This window comes from Nicotiana tabacum, chromosome 19 (assembly GCF_000715075.1).
Source record: "Nicotiana tabacum cultivar K326 chromosome 19, ASM71507v2, whole genome shotgun sequence".
Taxonomy (NCBI): domain Eukaryota; kingdom Viridiplantae; phylum Streptophyta; class Magnoliopsida; order Solanales; family Solanaceae; genus Nicotiana; species Nicotiana tabacum.
The window spans coordinates 933,907-956,906 of record NC_134098.1 but is presented as its reverse complement, the minus strand read 5'-3'; the positions used below and the strand labels follow the sequence as shown (position 1 = coordinate 956,906).

General features: G+C 34.5%; 2 protein-coding genes across 2 annotated transcripts; both read left to right on the top strand.

Moving 5' to 3' along the window:
* The first annotated feature begins 3,449 nt into the window (after positions 1-3,449).
* LOC107819106 (pectinesterase 31-like) lies at positions 3,450-8,460 on the top strand. The gene is made up of 6 exons (XM_016645185.2): positions 3,450-3,875; positions 5,225-5,329; positions 5,411-5,488; positions 5,869-6,056; positions 7,307-7,480; positions 7,737-8,460. Exons 1-6 carry the CDS (start codon positions 3,630-3,632, stop codon positions 7,897-7,899), a joined length of 954 nt encoding a protein of 317 aa, XP_016500671.1. The 5' UTR covers positions 3,450-3,629; the 3' UTR covers positions 7,900-8,460.
* A 9,207-nt stretch (positions 8,461-17,667) lies between these two features.
* On the top strand, positions 17,668-19,469 carry LOC107819109 (uncharacterized). The gene is made up of 3 exons (XM_016645191.2): positions 17,668-18,044; positions 18,397-18,580; positions 19,071-19,469. Exons 1-3 carry the CDS (start codon positions 17,767-17,769, stop codon positions 19,341-19,343), a joined length of 735 nt encoding a protein of 244 aa, XP_016500677.1. The 5' UTR covers positions 17,668-17,766; the 3' UTR covers positions 19,344-19,469.
* The last annotated feature ends 3,531 nt before the right edge of the window (positions 19,470-23,000 follow it).

The window sequence follows — 23,000 nt, the reverse complement described above, 5'->3', positions numbered from 1 at the left end:
CAGCGGGTTGAGCCCAATCATACAAGGCTGCTTCTCGCTCAAGAGGTGTCACACCCTGATTGTTCGGTTAATTTGCAGTGTTTCTATTATTTTGATTTCCATTGGTGTCTCCCATGTCTAGTTTGATTTGTTCTGTTGAGTTCTGCTGTCGTTTGTCTTTCTTGTTTGCTCGATTTAGTACCTTCAAAGCTTTCTCAGGGTCCGGTAATGCTTCGTATAATTCACCAGTTCTTGAGGAGTTTCTAGGCATGCACCTATAACACACAAGACTACAAACGTTATAGTTTCAATATATGAATTTTAAGTCGAGAAAGCTGGCTACACTATGAATTCTAGCGATTCTTCTAGACGTAATTAATAACACTGTTAATTCCCCGACAACAAAGCCAAAATTTGATCACGCCCAACTATGCCTCCTAAGAGGTCTAGTGGTCATTACAAATATAATTCGGTTTATAAGTTCGGAGTCGAATACAACAGGGAATTAACCTACTAATCACAACCACTAGTTTCGCAAAAATTCAAGTAATCAACCTTTAGAAATATTAAAAAATGGTTTGAGTATTTACTAACTATATGAAAGGTAATTAAAAAGCTATAATTTTAATACTAACAAGGCAAATGTTGTAGACAAGATTGGAAAGGTCTAGGGTTATAATTTTCCCTCTTGTCGGAATCCTCCCGCCATGTCTCCTATAAATTCTCCTAGATATTCTCTATCGATCGTGAGTACTTTAAGTGTCGTAATTATCTTTTGATCAAATACAATAATTTACTAGATATATTCTTCCGAACTACGCTAGCTGACACTAGTTTACCGCTCACTAAGACCGCACCAAGGTTTCTTTATTCCTAATCCCACCTTTAAACCCTATGTATTGATTCCTCATATACGTTAGGAGTGATGTTGGTCAATAACTACCTAAAAGTGTTCCCTTTTCCAAGCAATACACACTAAATAAGCACAGTCAATTGAGAGCCCTTCAATCAACCACAATAATCATATAGTTGAACAAATAAAGAAAAGTAAATGGAAAATTCATATTAAATGCAGTGGAAAAGTCATCATTCAAGAGTTTCCATCAAACCCTAGATGGGAATTTAGCTAATCATAATTGTTTGCACAAATACAAGATTAGAATTCATAACAATGGAAAATTAGGAAGAAAGACGAAAGTTGAACCCTTCTCCTTGCTCCAGGCGTGTTCTTGCCTCTCCCAAGTCTTATATCCTTTCTAAAAGTGGCTAACTCTCATATTTGTATGGTTTAGGGTTGAGTTGGGCTGGATTTTTCTTCTCCTAATTCAGATTTAAAAAGTTAAATTTTTCTGCTCCGGTCTCAGTCTGGCGAAGTGAACCTCGCTTCGCTGTCTGAGACTTTCCTGGTTTCTTTTTTTCCGGTCCTGGTCTGGCGAAGTGAACCTCGCTTCGTTATCTTGGACTTTTCTCTTCATCTCTTTTTTCACCAATTTTTCTCCCATTTGATCCTTTTTCGCGCAAGTTTATTCCTACACATAAGAAACACATAATGAGCATATTTTCACTTCAAAAACGATGTGAATTCCCGCAATTCTCATACGAAAATAACACACAAACACACTCAAAACATGCACTTTTCACCATTTATCAACAACCTATTCTTTTCAAGTTCAAGAGCATCCAATTTTCTTCTTTGACTGATGATGACAATTACAACTCTAGGGAGAAATTCTTTATCCTGCCATTCCCAATAACCACAACTTTGTTTCTGCCCGAAAAAAATTAACACAATAAAATTACCCACAATTCTATTCAAATAAAACCCTAAATCTTGAAAAGTCATAGAAAACTTATGAATAAATAATGAAAAATAAACTTACTTCGGGCATTGGACACTTGAAAAAACGTCTACCAACATTCATGGGAGTCGTCACCGTAAAATTATTCGCTACAAGTCCACGACCACACCTTCTCTTTGACCCAATTGAGCCACTCGACCCCTCAAGACATATTTTGCACACCCACAGTGGAAAAGTAAGGAAGATAAACGGAAAATTTTCCTTGACCCGTTAAAATTGATTTGGAAACCCTAATGTTACTAGTTGGGTATTTTGGTGGAGAGAATTTAGTCGACTGATATGAAGTAGTGTTTGGGATTTTGGGGAATAAATGGGGTTGGATTAGTTGGGGTAACTGGGGTTAGAGTGGGAAGTGAGGTAGAGTTATGTAGTGGTTTAGGTAGTTGACACGTATCAAACCAGGTGTTAAAAAACTAGATTTCTATTTTTTAATACTATGAGTTGTCCGTTAATGAACAATGGCATAGATAGGCTAGTAGTGTAACGTCCATGGCACCATTAGGCCCAATTATTCACGAGTGGCATGGATAAGCCATTTCGTTAAGTACAATGGCATATTTAGGCATTTTCTCTTCTTTTAAATGAGTGAACGTCATTGGTACTTCAAGACTGATCTTCGAAAGCCAGTTGCAACACGTCTTGAAGTAGGATGCATTTGTAAGAATTTAAATTCGTAAAATAATTTGGACCATATTAAATTCAAGACATTAGTCCAAATAAATGTCGTGGCTAGTAAATTTGACTAATTATTTAAATCCAATATATATGTATTGGGCTAGTCCATTTAATTGGACTACAAATTAAATAATAAGCCTGCTTCATTAGCCCAAGGTCCAAATGGATATTAGCCTATCTTAAAGTCCAGGCTCATGCCACGTATCAAGTGATGTGGCGATCCAGGTCAAAGGAACGAGTCAATAAAATCATGTCACGGGTCAAATGATGTGGCAATCCAAGTCAAATAAGTGAGCCAATGAAATCATGTCATGAGTCAAGAAAGGGTAGCATACCAAGTCAAATCAACAACAAGTAGAGTTGTCCAAGTGTCTAGATGGTATAGGTCAGTTCAAACGGACCAATCAAATCGCAGAGCCACACCACTCCCTACAACTATAAATAGAAGTCCCCATAAAGCTAGAAGACACTAGAATTAAGAACAAGAAGCAAGCAAAGAGCTCGTGAATCAAATGTTGCAGATTTCTCTACAAGCTACAAGTTCAAGCACTCAAGCTACAATCAAGTTCAAGATGAAAAACGAAGCCAAATCAAATACCAAGGCGTTCGAGATCAAATTACTTGTTCGTGATCAAATCCAAATTCAAGTTCAAGAAGGAGATTCAAGACCAAGCTTTACAAGCAGTTGAATCAAAATCAAAATTAGGCTCACTAAGATACTTTACATTCTTGAAGAATCATAAGAATACCATAGAGATTGTAACATGCAATATTTATTGAAATCAAATACTACATTTGTTACGCAATTTTCTAGTCTTTATTATTTATTGTTATCGCAAGCAATATGCAAATGTGATTTTGCTATACTCAACTGCGACTTATACATCGCAATCCAAAAATGCGGACTTATAAATCAAATGCCCAAATGCGACTTCTAAAGAGTAAAACATCATTAGACTTACAAATCGTAACGACCAAATGCGACTTAATAAGGAGGAATCGCTTATCATTTTGTTCTTCCTATATATTTCCCTCTCTGCTTTCTTCCTCCGCAACCTGATCCCAAATCACCACCGCCGCCACCACCGCCCTCTTCCACCGTCAAGTCTCTAGAAAATGTCATCGAGGGTCTCCGTTACAGTATCTCAGGACGGAACCGGCGATTACTGCACAGTGCAAGAAGCAATAGACGCCGTACCGTTAAGCAACAAGTGTCGCACTGTGATTCGCATAACTCCTGGTATTTACAAGCAGCCAATTTACGTTCCCAAAACGAAGAATTTCATCACGCTTGCTGGGTTCAATCCCGAAGACACTGTCCTCACTTGGGATAATACCGCCACTAAAATTGATCATCATCAGGTATATCTTCAATTTTTTTTTTTTTTTTGGATTTAAGTTATATACACTGACATAATAAGATTTTTTAGAGTTTTAGTGGATTGTAACCTGTTATAACATGTTAATGATTATTTTTATTGAGTTATTACCAATGCTTATCTTAGAGATTACATTTCACTGTTAAACTGTTTTTTCTGTTTTAAAATTTTAGAGAATAAGATTCACAACTTTAGTATGTGGGTTTGAGTCTCAAAGTCATTAAAAAGGTTTTTTTTTCTTTTTCTGTGGGTTAGGGGGGGGGGGGGGTTAGCATATTTAGTCACTCAGTTATTGGTAAATTATATTTTGGTCCTTGTGATATCTGACTTAGCATATTTAACTTTCAATTAACAATTTAGAACTATAATGTCAGATATTGAGTAGTAATGCAAACTTAAATATGACACATTGGTAATTAAGTAGTGTCACGGTTGATAATTCAGTAATTTTATGAAGGTTCAATGTGCTAAGTTAGATATCACAAGGATCAAAATCATATATTACCAATAACGGGGGAACCAGAAGTGCTATTATCCCTTTTTTTTTCTTCGCATTTTGGTGGAATACATGTGATCAATGTATTGACTACATAATTAAGTAAACAAAAAATTATCAATTTTGATAGCATATATACAGACATTTTAAAATACGTAATGAAGTTATTAAAAGTGTCCTATCTTAACGGTTTCAACGTTTAGTTGAACAGAAGAATTTAACTTGAGATGTGTTAAAGTAAGTGAAAAGAGATATCTATCTTTAATGGTTTTAGTCGGTGTTTGGACAATATTTGGTTGAAGTAAAAAAAAGGAGTATCTGCAGTTGAAGTTGAACAACAATATTTGAATGTTGAAGTTGTGTTTGCACATGAATTTCAGAGAGAAAATGTCTTTGATGTTTTGTGGGTAAAAATCATTATTTCACTTGAGATACTCTTTAAATAAGAATTTTCAATATTTCACTGAAGTTCAGATGTTGATATTATTTGCAAATGATCTTCAGTAGTTTTTGCAAATAAGGAAATATTGTACGGCCAAACGGGATTAAATGTAACGGCATAACTCGATCAGGCATGTTAAACACATGATGGATGTGTTAAAGACATAAATAAGCAAATAAATGTCTGCATCCAGCTTTAGATGAAACAGAAGCATTGGATCTATATTTGTTAAACAGGTGATAGACGTGGTAAGACATAAGTAAATAAAAGTTTTGATCTTTAGCAGCTTAAGATATTAGATGAAACATTCGCATTTACTTCGATATTTATTTCTCCTTCATATGCTTACTATTGCGCTATTCAGTTATTAATTTTCAGTTCGATTGACACGTAGGCTGCAAGGCTAATTGGTACCGGGACATTTGGGTGTGGAAGTACAATAGTGGAAGGAGAGGATTTTATTGCTGAGAACATCACCTTTGAAAACTCTGCTCCTCAGGTAATGTCCTTTTTGCTCTTTACAAATGCTCCATGTAGCTCGGTTTATTATGCTTCATTTCTTTTTGTTCTTTTCCAACAGGGATCAGGACAGGCAGTGGCAATCAGAGTTACAGCGGATCGTTGTGCCTTTTATAATTGCAGATTTCTTGGTTGGCAGGTGTGTATACTACATTACTTATGCACCTTCTGGAAAATCCAATTTAATAGTCAGTTCCCAGTTCCTGCAAGTGTCGACGACCCCATGTCAAAGAAGAAATTTTGTAGCTTATATGTGCTCTGATTTCCCCAAGAGTGATTTCATCTGTTTTAGGATCATTTATAAATTCCTTTCATTTTCCTGCCATGCCCAAATATGTACAGCTGCCTTAATTAATTCCCAGCCAATTTGTCCCCCTTCTGGATGTGTATATCACATTTACTTCTTGGTTACATGGAATATTGTTGCTTAACATACTCATTTTTCAGTAGCATCTGTGCTTGACGACTTTGAGAGTTTTTACATTTTTCTAAAGAAAATTATTTGATTTATGTCTACAGGATACATTGTATTTGCATTACGGGAAGCAATATTTGAAAGATTGCTATATTGAAGGAAGCGTAGATTTTATTTTTGGTAATAGCACTGCTCTTTTAGAGCATTGTCACATACACTGCAAATCGGCCGGATTCGTTACTGCACAAAGCAGGAAATCTTCTCAAGAGACGACTGGCTATGTGTTTCTGAGGTTTGTGAGTAGTTAGATTGGTTATTATTTCAGAGCTCTGGCTATTTAGAGTTTGAAGCACTTCATTTTGTCTTCATGCTGGTTCTTATGTTTGTCACTCATTCTGTTTGCTCTTTAGGTAAATTTGGTGCAGATCCAATGTTACCTTTATACCAATAGGCTATAAGAAATCGCTTGACATCTAAAACCCTCAGCACTGTTAAGAAACTTTGACTGCCTGACATTAATCCAGTTGTGGGCGATTGAATTTCCCAATCTATGGGATATTGGCTTTCTTTCCTAATTCTCGGGTACATTGCCCTTTCTTTGATATCCGATGTTGTTACATCACTGAGTTTCCACCAATCTGGAATGTTTAGATGTTGTAAGCATAACTTTTTTTTTTAATAAAGAATGTTGAAAGCATAACTTCCAAAGAAGTCATACTTCAATATTACAAAAGGGAGTCTTTCTGTGATGTTTTCCGGAACTTGAAGGGTTGACACGTATTATGAGTTGAGCAGAAGGAAAAGAAGACCAGAGAAAAAGCACTGTCATTTTGTAGAAGCCAGAAGCTAAGATGGAATGACAGTCTATCACTATAGTGTCATTTCTTGAACTAGACGATAGTCTATTTTTCTTTCAATCCACTGAGGAAAATTTCTAGTTTTGAGTTGTCAAAGGAGCTTTGTGTCTTGATGATTTCTGACTTGGAGTGCTCTTCTGTTTTGCGCTCTCGGTCAAAAGATCTTTTATTCAATATGTTGATTTATTGTTTAAGAGTTGTTTAGCCTTTTCCACAATGTTTCGGTTAGATGATCTTAGCTATAGGCATGGGGTCTTATAGAAAGGCTATACTTCATCATTATCTTTAAGATCTCTCGTCGTTCATTCAAAGGAAACTATTGTTGGAAAATTTCCAGCTAAAAGCTTAAATCCGCTTACTGTGATGCCAAATCCTCAATCTTGTCAAACTTTCACTTATTCAACGACCAGAATTAATTGGGAATTCCAACTTGTGGAGTACTTTTGATAAATCTAAAGTAAGCCCGTAGCTGTATCTAGATAGATCATCTTGGTTGATAGGCTTGATATTGAGCTTATCTCAGCCGCTCGACATTAAGATTGTACCTCGCTCTTCGGTTTGATTCACTAAAGATTTTCAATGTCAGATTATTTTCTAGAGACTTTATTTTGCAAGAACTTTTTTCCATTTTTCATGCAAATTTTCGTCCTTATTTTTTCAAAACATTTTTCCTGGGATTATGCAGATGTGTGATCACCGGTAATGGAGGCTCTTCATATGCACATCTTGGACGCCCATGGGGGCCTTTCGGGAGGGTGGTTTATGCCTATTGTCATATGGATCACTGTATTAAACATGACGGTTGGAATAACTGGGGCAAGACAGAAAATGAGAGAACTGCTTGCTTCTATGAGTACCGGTTAGTCTTCTGAAATCCTCAATTTACACAAGCTTCAAACAATCATATTTACTACTATTTCACATAACATTTTAGTGATATACTGCATAGTAGAGATTGAGGTAGGAATGATCTATTTCTGGCGTAAACTCCTCCCTAAAATCTTGATGAGATGTGTGCAAGTCGATTCATAAAAGAAGCTAATGAACCCTTATCGATATCCTATCATTAAGTATCATCTCTAAGGTAGTTTAGCTTGTTGTTGAAACTGTTGCAGGTGTTTTGGACCGGGTAGTTGCCCGTCAAAACGTGTGACTTGGGCCAGAGAACTAATGGATGATGAAGCAGAGCAATTTCTCATGCATGGTTTCATCGATCCAGATCAACAAAGGCCTTGGCTTTGTCAGAGGATGGCATTGCGCATACCATATTCCGCGTGAAGCTCAGGTGTCTCGCCTGTACTTTGTTAGATATCTCTTCTCTCCAGATCGACGCCTACAACATCTGATATGAATTTTGATATTCCACGCAATTTAAATAAAATTCTATTAATGTGGAAGGTCTAGTGAGAGTGAGGTTACATTTTAGTGGTTATGTTGCTTTCATTATTGTACCAAGTTACTAAAGCATCTGGGAGAGTATATCTTCTTCTATGAAGATCATCTTTTGAGCTTCACCATTGGAAAGAACCCCATACAGCAGTTATGGGGTCGAGATGGTAAAAAATTATCCGCACCAAATGTTTACACCAAAAAGCGTGTGATACATTACCATAGTTAAGTGATAAATTGAGGCGAGAATATGTTAATTAACTATGGTTTAGTGACAACAGTGTGTGTAAGGACATGTGTTATGTTTTTCATTAATTGATGTAAACACTAGGGTGCGGGTAAGTGTTTCCTGTAGTTATTATGCCTCTTGTTAATATGTATGTTGTTTGTTCGGAATAAAATGGTGGTACCTTAAGTTTTTTAAGTTAATGAAACTCCCTCATTTAATTAGAGTCAATTATTCAAATGGTCACTCAACTATTTAAAATTACCTATTTAAGTCATATTTTTTTTGTTTGTAATGTCACTTAACTATGTCTATAACATTTAGAAGGTCACTCAACTAGATTCTCTGCCAAATACTTATTTTGCCCTCTAAATTATTAACTTTTATCTTTTTTTTAGTTTTTAAAACTTTTTAATATTATGATTTTTTCCTTTTAAATTATAATATGGACTTACCTATAGAATAAATAAATTTTACTTATAACGCAAGAGCCCACCCTTTATTTTTTTTGAAACAGACCAAATCCCCCCATTACCAAATCTGGGATATTGAAAAATAAAAATACTATTTAAGTATATATGATGTTGCAATAATAAAATATACTAAACATAGTAAAAAAATTAATTAGAATAATTTGTTCATAATAATGATTTTGATATGAGCAATGTAAATTCAAAAATTTATTTACACAATTGAAAAAGAAAATAAAAGTTGTAAAATATATATTCCATGCACGTAATATAAAAAATAATTATTTAAAATAAAGGTATTTTTATAATATGCATTATATATTCTTGAAAAGTGTGTTCAATTATATTATTATTCTGACATTATATAAGCTAGAAAATTAATCTTTTATTTTTATTTTATAAATAAAATATATTTGTTCTATTAGTAAGTCTATAATGCAGATTTCTCTTTGGTAAGTAATTAATTTTATTACCAAAACTGGTTAGTACAACTCAAAAAAAGAAGAAAATCAACACAACTGGACAACCCTAGTTGTGCACTACATCAGTAACTCATGCACCACAACCCTAGATAGTAGCACCTGAATTCTTCCCTCTGCAGTGCCTTTCAAATCAGTGCAATTCATCAGTCCAGCTCATTGCCTTCCTTGGAACCCCCTGCCATTGTAGTAACTTATCCCATATATATGCAGAAACAATACATTTGAAAAATAAATGATCAATACTTCCTGTTCTACCCTACAGAGAGGACAACTCTGATCAACCACCATCCCCCACTGAGCTAATCTGTCTCTTGTGTATAATCTGCCATGTGCCACCAAATTCACAATGAATAGCCATTTAGGAGAACCTGGATTATTACATATGAATCTTCTCCATGCAACTTTTGTGTACTGTGTCATGACCTGCCACATCATCATGCCACGTAGGTGCCACTTGGCGTATATTTTTGCCATATGGAAAGCTTACATAGGAAAGATGCTAGAACTTGTAGGAAAGTTCTAGAGAAATATAGAGGTTTCCTTAGGAAGACCCTAGAACCCTATGGATTTGCTAGGAAAGTCCTTGGAGATTCTAGCTATGTGGAGAATTCTAGAGAGGGGTCTTACTTGTAAATAATAAGGGACTTGTGTAATAATTATTATTCAATCACTAGCCCCTAGGAGACTAGTAAATAAATGGGGCTATTCATTTGTAATTCATCAAGCAAAACAATCAAGTTTTCTCTAATACAAAAGCTTCCTTTGGCAATTCTCTTGTGTTTTAACATTCCCTTAGCGATCTTTAGTGTAGTAATGCTGACTTGGCATAGCAAGAACGTGAGCAAGTTGTGCAAAATCGTGAGCAAGTTGTCAAGTGCCGCACGTGCGCTTAGTTGAAGACTAAGGACGTGACAATGTGGTATCATAGCAAAGGTTATGACTAAAGGAATGTTAGAAAGAATATAAGAGATTGCTAGAAGGAAGCTTTGTAGGGAATCATGGTTGGAATTACCAAGGGCGTGGTACTTGCAAAAGGGACCAATGTGAAGGTCCTAACAAAAAGCAGTATGGCGGTGCACAGGTCGCACACGAGGTGGCAGACTTACATTGGAGGATGGACAAGTACTTTGAGGTAGTCAAGGAGGATGGCGAAGTTGTTAAGGTACGCAACGCCTCAATGTACTTGACCGAGGTTGCCACGTTATGGTGGCGTCGAAAGTGTACTGACACGGAGAAGGGGCTATACAAGGTTGAGTCATTGGAGCAGTTGAAGAAGCAATTCTACCCGATGAATGTGGTGTACGAGGCTAGGCGAAAGCTAAGGGAGCTCCGACAGATGACCACTATTCGGGAGTATGTACGCGAGTTCACTACCTTAATGTTGCAAATCACATCATTATCCGAGGAAGATTCCTTATTCTACTTCATGGATGAGTTGCAAAATTGGGTAAAGAAGGAGTTAAAAAGGCATCAAGTAGCGAACATGGACGATGCCATAAGGGTAGCCGAGTCGCTCGTTGACTTCAAGATGGAGCCTGCCAAGTCCAAAGAAGGCAATGCCGAAAGAGTTAGGGGAGATCATGACAAGGACAACGGAAAATGCATAGCCGAGGTATACAAGGGCAATAGCAAGGGGCCGTACCATAACGGACATGGGTCCAAGAGAAACGGCAAGGGGCCGGAAAACGGTAGCGAGTACGTGCCTAAGGAAGGGTGCTACTTCTGTAAAGGATCACATCGGGCAAGTGAATGCCCAGAGTTGGGGAAGCTTGCAGCGATGATCGAGAACTTTGCTCAGGCACATAAGGGTGATACAGGAGAAACCGCCTGCATTGAGGGGATGCTCTTGGAATCTAAGCCGAAGGTAGAGGATTCCAAAGCCTATCTTGGCGCCATGCAAATGGAGCGTGGTGGTAGCAAGAAAAGTTGGGCGGCCATAGTTGAAGAGGATGACAAGTTACAAAGTGATGGCACTCTATCGGACTTAGACGAAGCACCGAACAGAGGGGTCAAGTTTGCCAGTAAAACTGTGACCACGGAGGGCAGCCAAATAGGGAGTGCAAGCATGTACCCGATGCTTGAGAAGCTGCTAGACTTGGTTGAGTCATGGGGAGATTCAGGCCAAGAGCAAGGAGAGGCATCCGATGGGCGGAGGATCGAAGCCATCATTGCTAGCCATCCAAAGTACAAACGGGGCAAGAAGAAAGGTGACTAGTACCTTGTGACTTGGGAAGGCGAACCGCTCCATAGGGCATCATGGCTAAAAGACAAAGATCTCCGGTGACGCCAAGGTGAGTTGCGCACGTAAGTGTTGATACTTTGTGCCGAGGGCGGCACAAAATTGGGTGTGGAGAGTGTCATGACCCGCCACATCATCATGCCACGTAGGTGCCACTTGGCGTATATTTTTGCCATATGGAAAGCTTACATAGGAAAGAGGCTAGAACTTGTAGGAAAGTACTAGAGAAATATAGAGGTTTCCTTAGGAAGACCCTAGAACCCTATGGATTTGCTAGGAAAGTCCTTGGAGATTCTAGTTATGTGGAGAATTCTAGAGAGGGGTCTTACTTGTAAATAATAAGGGACTTGTGTAATAATTATTATCTATTCACTAGCCCCTAGGAGACTAGTAAATAAATGGGGCTATTCATTTGTAATTCATCAAGCAAAACAATCAAGTTTTCTCTAATACAAAAGCTTCCTTTGGCAATTCTCTTGTGTTTTAACATTCCCTTAGCGATCTTTAGTGTAGTAAGACTGACTTGGCACAGCAAGAACGTGAGCAAGTTGTCAAGTGCCGCACGTGCGCTTAGTTGAAGACTAATAGCCCGTTTGGACATAAAATTTGGTTGAAGATTTTTCCAATTTTTTTTTACTTTTTTTCGAAATCAGCGTTCATAAAATTTATTTGAAAAACTGCAAAAAGTTATTTTTCAAAATTTTCACTCAAATCATTCACAAAACATCAAAAATAACCTAAACTGAAATTTATGTCCAAACACAACTCTAAATTTCAAATACCATTTTCACTTGAAAATTTTTTTCACCATTTTTTCGAATTTTACAATTCTTATATCCAAACGCCTACTAAGGACGTGACAACTGGCCAAGCAATTGTTGATAAATCTTCTTGGTGGAGAAAGAATCACATGAAAGGAGATCTTCTTTAGTCATTCCAGCTTCTTCAATGTAGAGTTTGGCTTTGAATACCTTCGGTATCATCCAACATACTTGTTTAGGTATTTTATCCCACATTGACTCCCCTTTCCCATTATACATATGAATCCACTTGGCCCAAAGGATATCTTTCTTTTTACATAACTTCCAGAGCAATTTGCACAATGCCGCTTTATTCCACGTGTATGTTCAGAATGTTCATCCCACCTGCAGCTTTAGGCATGCAAATCTTTTCCTAATAAGGCCTTTTTAGAAACATCTACATTCCCTGCCCACAGAAAGGTTCTACAGATTTGCTCAATCATATAGACAAGTTTCTTAGGCAGCAAAAACAATTGGGACCAATATATTTGTATGGAAAATAGCAAACTTTATTAACTATAATATCCCAGCATAAGACAATAGTCTTGAAGTCTAAGAGATTATCCTACCAACCATTTTATCCAACAAAGTCTTGAAGTCTATAATGTAGATTAAAAGAAAAAATTATTAATATTTAAAAAGTAAAAAAAAATAAAATAAAAGTTGAATTTAGAGGGTAAAATAGGTATCTGACAATCAAAAGTTTGAGAAATCTGGTCTAGGGACCTTCTGATAACTATAGACATAATTAAGTGACATTTCTGTTACAAACGAAAAAAATATGACTACACTTGAAATTTGAGTGACTATTTAAGTAATTGATTCTTTAATTTAAGGGTTAATTTCAGAGACCTCCCCTCAGGTTTGGCCTCATTACAGTATCTCCCTTGTGGTTTACGATATTACGCATACCTCCCTCATTTTAATTTTTTTTTTGTAACAATTCTCTAAAGCCATTTATTATTAATTTTTATGAATTATGATATGACTAATGGGCCCTTTTCTAATATACTCTTCTCTTAATTAATTTTACTAACATCTTTTTTGAAAAAATTATTTTGCAAGAGAAATCTCTTGAACCGAGAATCTCTTGTTCATGCTTAAAATGGTCCTATGGCGATGCAATGCGAGGACAAAGTTATACTAATCCATTGATTGAAGAAATAGAAGCCAATAAAACCATTAAGATCGTTAGCTTAACTTTTATTTTTTGGTTTCTCGCCCAGTGTATGTCATTCGCATTGGAGTCCGACTATATCTGAATTCGCGCCGCGTGGGACCCCATTCGGGGGAATCGCTCCCTACCAATAATTTTTTCATATCAAGAGCTCGAACTCGAGACCTCTGGTTAAGAGAAAAGCAGCTTCATCCGCTACACCACATACTTTAATGGTAGATCGTTAGCTTAACCTAATCATGAATAAGTCAAAGACTCGAAATCCTGTCAATTCATCTCCACTCTTTTAACACCAAAAAATATAAATACTTCAAATTTGCCCAAAATTCCTCCTTAGCATCATCACCCTTTGGATGTCTACTCTCTCACAGTATCAAATCCTTAATTTGGCCATATGATCCCTAATTTGCTATTTAGGGATATTCTTATAATCTCCATACTCCAATATCCATGGCAAGAGATGGCGGGCCAAAACGTTTGGATACTTCAATTGGCTTTTGAAGTTTGCTTTTCAAGATTCTTGGTGTTGAGAGAACCTGTGGGATAGAAACGGACTGGGGTTAGAAAAGATGTTTGAAAACTTAATTAAAGAGAAGATTATATTAAAAAGGGGTAAATTAGCCATATTACAAGTTTTAGGAATTAATAATAAATAAGTTTAGAGAATTGTTACAAAAAAATTAAAATAAAGGAGGTATGCGTAATATCGTAAACCACAAGGAAAGTGACTGTAACGAGGCCAAACCTGAGGGAGGGTCTATGAAATTAACCCTTAATTTAATGTTTCACTGTTAATATGTATGTGAATATCCGTTTTGTTTTATCAAATGACATAAATTACCCACAACTTTAGTTTATGGTGTTTTGCCCCCAAAACTTCAGCCCCCTGTTTCTTCTACTATTATTCTCATACGTTCATCCCCATACGATTCCCCTTCCTTAATTAACCCCTGTATTCTTTGGTAACAAGAAAAGGTACAAGTTTTATCATTGTCTCAATTAGAAATCTTACCAAAATAGTTGACCGGTTTTATTTTTTTTTTGTCGGTATATATAAATTATTCAATGATTATATACGGTTATACATATATTATTTATGAATTACACATATATTATACATCAGTCAGCTATTTTTAATTTAAATAAAAATTGCTAGGCGATTATTACATATATTATATATCTGTTCTATTTAGGGGCGGCCAAAGGGTGAAACCACTAAAGCGGGGGCTTTAAACCCCAGAATTTTAGAGGCCCCAAATATGTTTTCTAATTCCTATTCGATTCGGTATTGTGAGCACCTAATTTTTGACTATATTTAAATTTTTATCACCTTCTACTATGTAAATATTTTTAGAAATATAATATATATTTTTTAGCTTTGTTATATTTTTTTATATATAGGGTAAAAATTAAAAATAATTTAAAAGGTCAATTATTACTATTAATATTATTTTTATTTTTATTTTTATCTTTATTTTAAAATATAATAAATTAAAAACCCGAAAAAAATTAATTATATATTTTTAAAAAAAAATTCGGATTTGAATAAAAAATGGAAAAAAGTAGAAGTATAGAATTAAAAAGTAAAAGTTTTTAAAAAAGTAAAAGAAAGCAGAAAATTTAAAAAAATAAAAGTAAAAGAATGTGAAAATTTAAAAAATGAAAAGTAAAAGAAAGTTGGAATTAAAAAATAAAAGTAAAAGTAGCTGAAATTATTTTTTTTAACATAAAGTAAAAGAGAGTGGAAATTAAAAAAAAAAGAAAGGTAAAATAAGTGGAAATTAAAAAAAAAAAAAAAGGTAAAATAAGTGGAAATTAAAAAAAAAAGTAAAATAAGTGAAAAATAAAAAAAAGGTAAACAAAAGTGAGAAAATAAAAAATAAATTAAATGAAAGTGGAAAATTATTTTTTTTTAAAAAGAAGAAAAATAAAAAATGGAATTCTTTTTAATTAAAAAATAATAAAATAAAATAAAATTCTTAAAAATTTCAAATTTTTTTTCTATAAACAGAAGAGAAATGTGAGGAGAAAAGAGGAAACAAATAGAGGGGAGGGATTTGAGAGAAATGTTTTTGCTTCTTCTACGATAAGGGAATTTCTATTTGTGTCATTCTTTCTTCGTCTTTCTTTCGAAAAAACTAGCAGCTTCACCGCCCAAAAATTACCCTGAAACCCATAAAAATCCAGCCAAGTCCCAACCTCGCTCTCCCGTTTGCGTGAGGTTTAAAGAGGTCCTGTTCGAGGTCTATTTTCAGCGTGATTCTCGTTCATCCGAATCCGGTTCTGTCGAGGTTGTTCAAACTACGTTCGATGTCCTGTTCTCCTTCGAGTTGTAGTCGGAACTTTCCTTCTTTAATTCAAACTTGAGGTTATTATTTTATCAATATAGTGAAGAAAGTTTTTCACCTCAAAGGTCCGTTTCTTTTTCATTTCAGTAATGTTTATTGCCATGCTCTAGTCATATCTCTTTGAATGGTAGTTCTTTGTTGACTTTATTTGGCATGAATTTTTATCATAATATTCCGTGTTTTAGTTTTTTTCCATGATTAGTTAGTGTTTTAATTTTCATTATCAGTTGGTTTGATTGTTGAGCATTTTGGGGTTAAAGGTATATTTATTTTTGATTTATATGAATCTAAAGTCATGTGTAGTAGTAGGAAGGCACGTATTCTCTGTTTAAATTTGAGATAGAATAATTTGTACATGTTAAAGCAAAGATGTCTTGATGAGCACATTTTGTATAGTTGGGACATGAGTGTTAATTAGATTTAAAGGGAGTTGGGTTTATTTAATGAAGTATGTACTACTGAAAATGGCCAATGGACTAATGGAGTAGCTTGGTGAACTAGTAACTCGTCCTACTTTTTAGTTGGTTTTAAACAACTAATTGTACTACGATCAATATTAATTTATTTGTGCCAAAATAGTTTCTGTGAGGCTCAATTTAGTAAGAGCAAAAGCTGACCCATTTTTCACAATTGATTTTTATAGCTCTTGACCTTACAAAGATCTCAAACTCGTAAGGAAAAATAAATTATGAACATGTGCTAGTTGCTTTAGGCGCGATTAATAAATTATATGACTATGGGTATGGTTCTCGTAGCATAGTCATGATACGTAAATCCCAACTCAAGTGCGCATTTCACGCGACTTTATCACAACTTCAAATAATTAAAATAAATATGTTATAAATCGCGGGTGCGTTTCACGTGGCGCGATTTGCAATATGTAAAAAAATAACGAGTGCGCGACATCGCGACTTGTTCAAATAAATTCCATAAATATTAAAAGCGGTACAAGACAAAATGCACAATAGGTTTAAAACATGTAATAAATTAGATCATTAGGTCAAGTATTAATTGTTAACCGGCCGTGCTAAAACCACGGAACTTGAAAGTGCCTCACACTTTCTCCCAGGTTAACAGAATTTCTTACCCGGTCTTCTGTGTTCGAGGACCATAAATAGAGTCAATGTCACTTTAATTGGAAAAACTACCATATCCCCTAGAAAAGGAGGTGTGACGGGTATTTGATTAGAAGCTTTGACTAATTTGAATTTGTACCATGTAAAGTCCATTAAAGTGAGAATTATTCCTTAGAAAGAATTTTTTTCATTCTCAATACTCGAACTGAATACCTCTGGTTAAGGAAGGAAAGATCTTATCCATCCCATTACAACTCTTCTTGTGAGGCCCCAACTCTTTTTTTTTAGAAAATTTTAAGTATTTCAAAGTAGAAAAATAAAATATTTTATATAAAGAAAAGATTACATTTATCATTAAAAAATTTGTAATACACTTTTAAACTCCATTTTTTTTTCTCTGGTTTCCGTTATTGCAACAAGTATGTTGAAACATCAAAAAACAATTCTGATATAAAGTTATCAACTTTTTGAATTGGGTTCTATTACTTATGATCAATAATGTTACAACAGAGATTAAATGGTTTATGCAAAATATTATTTAAATGTTTATTATGAAAAAGCTAGAAAAATCTACTTCAAATAAAAATATATCGGTAGTATTTTTTTTAAACAAAAAATCATTAAAGTTTAGTTTTAGGCGACCAAACTTATTGAGCCGCCCTTAATTCTATTTTTAATTTGAGTTGATTCTTCTTTTACTTTTGGGATTTGTATAAGACGTGCTTAAGGAGTAACCTAATTTATAGAAAAGACCAAGTCAAAGGTATACATTGATGCTAAACCTTAAATTATCCTTCACGTATCCCTTCAAACTCTACAAAGAATCTGCTCCACACTTTTCCCTTTTCCTAAAGAAATATAATCCCCTCTTTCTATTTACAGTATAATATGCCAAAACCAACTATCGTAATAACAACTACTTTATCCTTTCCAAAAATATGGAATCCATTGGCTCTAGTTCCACCCCTTCTTCTTCTTCCGACCACCACCACCACCACCACCGTCCTCGCCGCCGCTTAACGCCAACTCAACCCCTCGCCGATAGAATATTCCGAGCTCTCAGCCACCACCTCCGCCTTCTCCACCGTTGTGACGCCACTTTTTTCGTCTTAGGTGCCACGTGTAATGTCTACACCGTGACTCTCTCCACCACCCCTTCATGCAGCTGCCCTGATCGTACCACCCCTTGCAAACACATATTGTTTGTGCTTATTAGGTGAGAGCATTTTGTTCTCTCTTCAATTTTCCAATCCTTTTGCTCATTCTTTTAATGAAATATTTAAATATTGTTTATTTCCTATACACTGACATTATAAAATATTTTATCAAGTCACCTAAAATATAATTACAGAAAATAATTAGTAACCTAAATATAAGCAAATCCTCTCTAAGTTTAATAGTTACACTTTGCATTTTGTTTCACTCATCATATATTCCTGGCAAGAAATGATTTATGTCCTCCTCCGTGTATTTTTTGGTAATTATATAGGTCATCATACATTATAAGTGAATTAAATTTAAATTAAAATTATTAATGCCCTATTATAATATTTGTGCTTAATTATTAGGGTATTGGGTGTATCCATTGATGACACGTGTCTCTATAGAAGGACTCTTCGGCCATGTCAGCTTCAGCATCTTCTTAACTTACCTATTTCAACTGAAGCATTAGCAACCGAAAAAATACGTGGAATGTTTCATCATCTGTTTTCTCAAGAATGGCGCCAAAGGACTTCGCCCATACAAATAAAGGTTAGCATTAACAACTTGTTTGGATTGTTAGTTACGTGCCGTTTTACAATGTACCGTATTGTATTATATAGTTTAATGAATACAATATTTGGATAAGTTGTATCGTTTGTCGTTATTTTATCATGTCACATACTAACAATATGAAGAATAAACTTGCAACATTACTAAGAAAAAATAGGATACGGAGTAGAATTATTATATAAAAAAGTAGCGCAAAGGATAAAATCAAGATGAGAGAAAGAAACAAGTAAACGACTTCATCACAACAAATCCGTTGTTCCATAAAGTGACACTTTTCGTCGTGAATTTAACAATACGATATACTAAAATTTAAGTAACAATCAAAACAAACATTGTATGTAAAGTAACAATACGATACAATACAATAGGTAATAACCATCCAAACAAGCTGTAAATTATCTAACCAATTACTCATTTAAAAATTTAATAGAAAATGCACATTTTTAATTTTTTAATTATGTTTCAACAGGTCGAAGATGGGACCACGTGTCCGGTGTGTTTGGAAGAGATGAACAAAGAAGAACAAGTTGCTGCTTGTGGGACATGTAAAAACCCTATACATGAAAAGTGTTTAATGGCATGGAAAAGAAGTAGTAGAAAAAGATTTATTAGTTGTGTGCTTTGTCGTGCACGTTGGAAAGATGTTAGGGCTGAAGAGGGAGAGAAATATTTGAATTTATCTGTATATATTAGTGGGGTAAATGAAATATTGGAGGAAAATCAAAGTCGTTGTAGGGATTAATTAATTATTAGTGTAGTTTTTACAATCAAAGTCGTTATGTACTAATTTGTTTACTTATTTAAGTTGTTGGATAGGATGTGATTATTACTGTATATAATTTCAAAAGAAATTCAAGTATTTGGGTACGTAAATTTCTTGATCAAGAGAAGGATTTGTACGTTCTAGCTAGCTAGTTTCTTAATTATTATTTATTTGCTACGTACCCATCGTTACTTGCTGCGCCTTGTGGGTATGTGTTGACATTCTCGTGGCGGCAGAAGCTTTTGAATGTAATAATAAGTAATTTATCTTATTTTTAAAATTATAAATTTCATATTTTAAAGCGATTTATCTATAAATATTTTTGAATCATGTAATAATATTAGCATTATTTACATTGACGGTAAACTCTATGACATTTATTTCTTTCGCTCCTAACACTATAAGATTTTGAAATATTGCAAAATAAAGTTTACACTGGTAAATTAAAGGACATCACCAAATGAGAGGATAAAGAAGTTTCAATGAATGAATGAAATGTCGTTTTAGTACCTTTTGAAAAAAATAAATTAAAAAGGATTGAAGATTTCTATACATATACATAGACCAAACAGATATATATATATCCATAAGGCTCGTTGCGGCATGCATGGAAATTAGGATTCATATTTAACAAAGATAAAAAAAAATACTAAATTATTCTACTCTTCTATAATTTAGTTGTAGTTTAACTTAAAGAATAAAGTAAGGATTCATACAACCGAACGTAACCTATTTGAAACAGAGACGTAATTAGTAATTCCAGAGTAGAGACGGCTCAAAACAGCTTGATATCGTTCCTAATTCATCTTCACAGCTCAACCATATTGGAGAAGGATAGTCAGCACACATAAAATCATTTTTCAAATCGAACGTGTCATCAAAACTAGTTCCCAATCTAGGCAACTCAATGATTTGTGTTAATTCCTCGGACGTTGTCCCCAAATCTGCCATTGCTGAATCTATTGCTAACAAAGAAGAAGAAGTTGAAAGAAGAAGAAGTTGACAGAGATGATGATAAAGAACAGCTCGGTATACGAAATATCTCGCATTCACGTATGGTCGCACTGCAACTGGTGTGACGTAGATAGTCTACCCTGAGCAAACATCGATTTTGCATGAAGAATCAAAGTTTTGCATCGAAGCTGCTTTGGCTGCTGCTGTTTGAATGTCACGGGGGGTTAGTGATATGGGTTTTGGAAGAGAACTTGCAAGCTGTGTGAAGTTGAGGGTTGCACCGTTACCTGTTGAGACATAATATAATTAAATAATATGTTATTGTTCTAACAACTTAATTAAGCTTTTATGTGAGATTATCACACACATAAAAGAATAAATTTTACGCGTTTCACTCATATAAGAATCAAGTTCGCACGTAGATGGCATGTTGAAGACATATAATTAAGAAACAAGTTTAAAATTTTCTATGTACAATTCGAAATTGCTTAATTTTGTCATTCATTGCACTTTAGATCCGTTTATATCCTTGCTTTAGCAATTCGTCTCGTGTTTCCCCTTGCCTTATATAGTAACTCAGTGTGAAATAGACGATCTCCACGTGTCCAAATCTTTTGAGGAAAAAAAATTAAATTTACTCTCAACTTTTGATTATAAGTTTAAATCACTCTCAAATTGAAGCTCCATTAGACGACTGGGACAAAAATAAGACTTTTTTCTAATTAAGGACAATATTATATTAGATCAAAAGCTTAACGTATAATAAAGTTGCATAATTTTGAATGGTACAAGGACAAATTTTGACCATTTTTCGTTCAGTAAAAAATAGCAAGTTAATTTTTTTATTTTTTATTTTTTATTACAGAGGAGTTGTGGGAAACGGGAAGGGATTATTATACTAGTGATGTGATTCGAACCCTTTACCTATACTTTACAATTTTACTTATAATAGTACTAGCATTTCAAAAAGCTTTGAGAAATAATTAGTTAATAATAAGGGTAAAACAAGAAAAAAAAAATTGTCTTTATTTTAATTTATTAAAATTGACAAATAAAAGTAAAAATATATTTTTAGTACAGTAAACAAGTAAAAGTGAACGGAGAGAGTAAATATTTAAGAAATAAAAGGGCGGTGCACTAAACTTCCGCTATACGCGGGGTCCTGTGAAGCGCCGGACCATCAGAGTCTATTATACGCAGTCTTACCCTACATTTTTGCGATAAGGTGTTTCTACGGCTCAAACCTGTGACTAATTACCTTTGATGGCTAAAGCACCAACATCATGAGCTCGAGCAGCCATTTCTGGGTTAGGGAAAGTTCCAAGCCAAATTCTGGATTTTTTACGTGGTTCTCGTATTTCTGAAACCCATTTTCCCCAATTTCTCATACGAACACCTCGATATACCTGGTGTTTGCTACTCTCTCGAATTCTTTTTATCTTCTTTGCTTCCATTTTCTTGAAAGGAATAAACAAAAATAAGCTATATATAGAAGAGCATAAAGAATGCAGAATGAAAGAAAGAAATTTCATTCAAGAACAAGTTTTGGTTTTGGTTTTTATTTTTATATCAGTCAACTGCAATACTTATGGAAGGAGGGAAGGGTGGACAAAGGGGTGTGGGGTGGAGGGGGGAGGGACCCAGGGAAGAAATGAAGGGGCGAAGTCAGAATTTGAAGTTTATGGTTTCGAGATTTTAATTCCAGGTACGGATCCACCTCCCGACCTACGGGTTCACGTGAACCTAGTAGATTTTGTCCACATAGTGTAAATGTATAAATGTTTGAACGTGAACCCAGTTACTATTAAAAATTTACTCGAGTTCGTTGCAGGAACCCATAAATATTAAATCCTGGATCTGCCTCTGTACTAATTCTTTTAAGTTATGAGTTCTAAATTAATAATTTTGTACATATCCAATAAATTTCTTAAAATAACCAAAATTATTGAGTTTGACCGAACTCATAACCTACACACTAACTCGTCCCCTGAATGGGTGACTATATTATACTCCTGTAAGTGGCGAATTTACGATGTTAGTTATGAATTTACGTGAACCCAATAACACTATAAAAAATAAAAATATGACCCGTCCATGCGGTTGCCGATGGAATTTTTGTCATATTTTTGACGAATTTCGTCGAAAACGCCTGGTCAAAGTTTTCAGTTTTTTGTACTGTTGTTACTTATGCTCGGATTCAATACGTATATTAAGAAAGCTGCTAATTATCTATAAATATTGGCTATATTATTATTATAATATTAGTTTAAGATCGATATAAAAACTCATAAATTTAAAATTTGGATTCGATTCTACCCCTGTTTTGCTAGGCTGCTAGCAATCCCATCAATTTCAACCTTTCAACTTCAAGTAGTAATCACGTACCGGTCTAGAAGTACGATTAATTATTCGGCGAAACTTAATAGTTTTTGTTTAAATAATATATTTGTGTTAAAATTTTTTATTAAATATATATAAATATTAAATTTAAAATCACTTATTATCGCTTGAAGTAGTGATCAATTCAAATTCTCATTGAGTAGGCTAACTAAGGAAATAAATTAAGAGTAAAATATTGGGGCGGTTTTAAAATATATTTTTTCGCTTTCTTAAAGTAATACGTTATCCTCGTCAAAATTATTCTATTTGTTCCAAATATCAAGAAATGACAGTTTATCCCAT

Bases quoted from the DNA above. Each gene is read 5' to 3' on its own strand.
- LOC107819106 (XM_016645185.2), top strand. From the start codon at position 3,630: ATGTCATCGAGGGTCTCCGTTACAGTATCTCAGGACGGAACCGGCGAT. The intron at 6,057-7,306 runs GTTTGTGAGTAG...GGGATTATGCAG, and splicing joins ACTGGCTATGTGTTTCTGAG to ATGTGTGATCACCGGTAATG. The intron at 7,481-7,736 runs GTTAGTCTTCTG...AAACTGTTGCAG, and splicing joins GCTTGCTTCTATGAGTACCG to GTGTTTTGGACCGGGTAGTT.
- LOC107819109 (XM_016645191.2), top strand. From the start codon at position 17,767: ATGGAATCCATTGGCTCTAGTTCCACCCCTTCTTCTTCTTCCGACCAC. The intron at 18,045-18,396 runs GTGAGAGCATTT...CTTAATTATTAG, and splicing joins ATATTGTTTGTGCTTATTAG to GGTATTGGGTGTATCCATTG. The intron at 18,581-19,070 runs GTTAGCATTAAC...ATGTTTCAACAG, and splicing joins CTTCGCCCATACAAATAAAG to GTCGAAGATGGGACCACGTG.